Source organism: Phacochoerus africanus, chromosome 1 (assembly GCF_016906955.1).
Source record: "Phacochoerus africanus isolate WHEZ1 chromosome 1, ROS_Pafr_v1, whole genome shotgun sequence".
Lineage (NCBI taxonomy): Eukaryota > Metazoa > Chordata > Mammalia > Artiodactyla > Suidae > Phacochoerus > Phacochoerus africanus.
In genome coordinates this window covers 148,507,349-148,509,871 of record NC_062544.1, presented here as the reverse complement: position 1 = coordinate 148,509,871, position 2,523 = coordinate 148,507,349, and the positions used below count along the sequence as shown (strand labels likewise).

The 2,523-nt window shown below is 52.4% G+C and overlaps 1 protein-coding gene across 1 annotated transcript in view; it reads right to left on the bottom strand.

Moving 5' to 3' along the window:
* Positions 1-513: 513 nt before the first annotated feature.
* Positions 514-2,523, bottom strand: part of SYN2 (synapsin II) — a 185,428-nt gene continuing 183,418 nt past the window's right edge. Inside the window, exon 13 of the mRNA XM_047781047.1 lies at positions 514-1,402. Coding sequence (XP_047637003.1) covers positions 1,267-1,402 — 136 coding nt within the window. The 3' untranslated portion in view covers positions 514-1,266. The remainder of the gene's footprint in view (positions 1,403-2,523) is intronic.

The following is a 2,523-nucleotide window of genomic DNA, read 5'->3' as shown; positions in this document are numbered from 1 at the left end:
TACCAGTGTGTCATGAAGGAGCCCGAGTGACATCCCTTGGAGCCCACCTCAATCTTCAGGATGCCTGGAGCTTGGGGAACTCCATTCATCAGAGCAGGTTGGTCCTGCCTCATTGGCACTACTGTGTGGGTTTTAGCTGAGAAGACTGATGAACCAGAGAAGGAGTCAGTTGCTCTGGAAGCAAGGGTGCTATGCTTATTAGGCTCCAAATTCAGTAAAACTGATAGGACTTCTGAGTTACTGAAGCAAGTCCAGCTGTCCTGGAGGAAACAGTCACAGGGGAGGTGTCAGGAAGCACAGCAGAGGAGGCATCTAAAGGAGAGCCACAGTCTCAACCACTCACAAAGGCAGTCACACTCACAGACACATTCACACACACACTGACACAAACAGCTTTACCCTCCTAGGCCCCCCGACTCCCGCCCCAGACCCCGGAGGGCACACACACATGCGTACCTTATACACTCTGTCTAAAAGGTGGCCTAGGGGAGACCTCATGGCTGAATCAAATGCTGGTTAATGCTGCTGCTTTTATTATACCAAAAGTCTTCACATTTATTTGGAGAGGAACACAAAACTTGGCATACTGGCATGCATTCTCTACAGCGCGGCTTGGGGAGGAGCTGGCACAGAAGCAGTGCGCTCAGGTGGGGGAGGGGAGCTGCAGGTCCTTGATCTCTCCCGGAGCAGCAGACTACAGATGCTTCACCACCACAGCCTCGGAGGAATCGCCTATGCCAGGCAGTTATGTTTTAAACAGCTAAACAGGTGTGACAAGGGATCCAGGTGTGGGTATGTCCCTAACGCTTAGAGCCAGGAGTATGTGGGGGTTAATATATTCTCTGCAAGCAGGCATCTCTGACTACAGGGGGCATGCTTAGCACTGCATCTGAGCTGCATTAAGCCACCAGGTGTCCCTCAGTGAAGGGGATCCTGGTTTCACAAGGAAGAATAAGACAGGATGGCACTGTCACAATAAGGCCACTAAAATCACAGCAAACGATGACCTCAGGGGAAGCTCTCCTACGACAGGAAAGCAGCTCCATCCTCTCTGATGTCAGGTGCTCCTTGCTGGCTAGGCACCTTCCCTGACACCGTCACGGTCCTTTCTGAGCTGCACCACATAACTGAGCACAACGGAGCAGAGGAAGGGGCCACACACGTCAAGGTCACGGGGACATCACCACCACACGTGGCTGACTGTTGTTGGCAAATGTCTCAGATGCCTTTCCCGGTTGAGCCGGGTGTCCCTGTGTGTCTGGAGAGCTAATCTGAAAAGAGGCTGGCAAAGGACTTCCTCAAGCTCCGGATGGTCTCTGCTTTGGCTTCATCCTCAGTGGCTGAAGACCGGAAGAAGGAGGACTCAGAGAAGCTGAAGGCATTTGTCAGGGACTGCGACTTGCTTGAAGATAAAAACCAGAGAGAACATGAGAGGGTGGTGCTTCCCAGTGAGGCGGGGAAGGATGGTGACATGAGGGTACACACCAGAACCCCCACTCCCACCCCAGGGAGACCAGGGTCACAGAGGGAAAGCCAGCATGGGGTGAGCTACCAGGCCTCTGGGGGCCCCTATTGTCTTCACCTGCACTGCTGCTAAACAGGAAAGGATGGGGGCAGCACAGGAGAGAAGGAGACGGGAAAAGAGAGAAGAGGTGGAAGGAGAAAGGAAAGAAGAAGAAGGGGTGATCTTCTCTTTTACTTAATGCTAATGGGTCCGCAGGCTAGACTTCAGAGCCTCAACCTGATCAGAACTTATCCAGGGATCTCAATCTTCCCCTCGGATGAAAGGTAGCAACCAGGGGCCTGTGGACTCTTGTACCTTCTTCCCCGTCAACTGTCCAGTAGTGGAGTCAGCATCAGAAGCCCTGGGTCAAAGTCTTGGTTCCACCCCTCACTCGCTCTTGATCTCAGGTAAGCCACGTGCCTCTCTGGGACTTGGTTTCTTATTTGGTTTCTCTTTTCTAGGGCAGCTCGCGCAGCATATGGAGGTTCCCAGGGTAGGGGTCAAATCAGAGCTGTAGCCGCTGACCTATGCCAGAGTCACAGCAATGCAGGATCCGAGCCACATCTGAGACCTACACCACAGCTCACGGCAACGCCGGATCCTTAATCCACTGAGCGAGGCCAGGGACTGAACCTGCAACCTCATGGTTCCTAGTCGGATTCGTTAACCACTGCGCCACAATGGGAACTCCATTGTTTGGTTTCTTAACTGCACTATGTAGATGACTTTTATTCTCTGATTTCAAAAGAACTTTTTGACTTGGCACAAACTCCATTGCCTCCAGTTACCAATCTTAGAAGGGACATAATCGCCCTGCAGCCTTGCTCAGAGGAACCTGACTGGAGGACTATGAGTTTCAGGGTATCCGGGGGGGGGGGGGGGAGAGCCACACTCAGGCCTATGCAAGCTTAGCAGACAAGTTTTCCCATGGAAAAAAAACCCCACTGCACACACTTTAGGGACCAGTTTTTCCCTTGGGACACTCGTGACTGACAGAGAAAAAACTGTGAAGGCAGGAA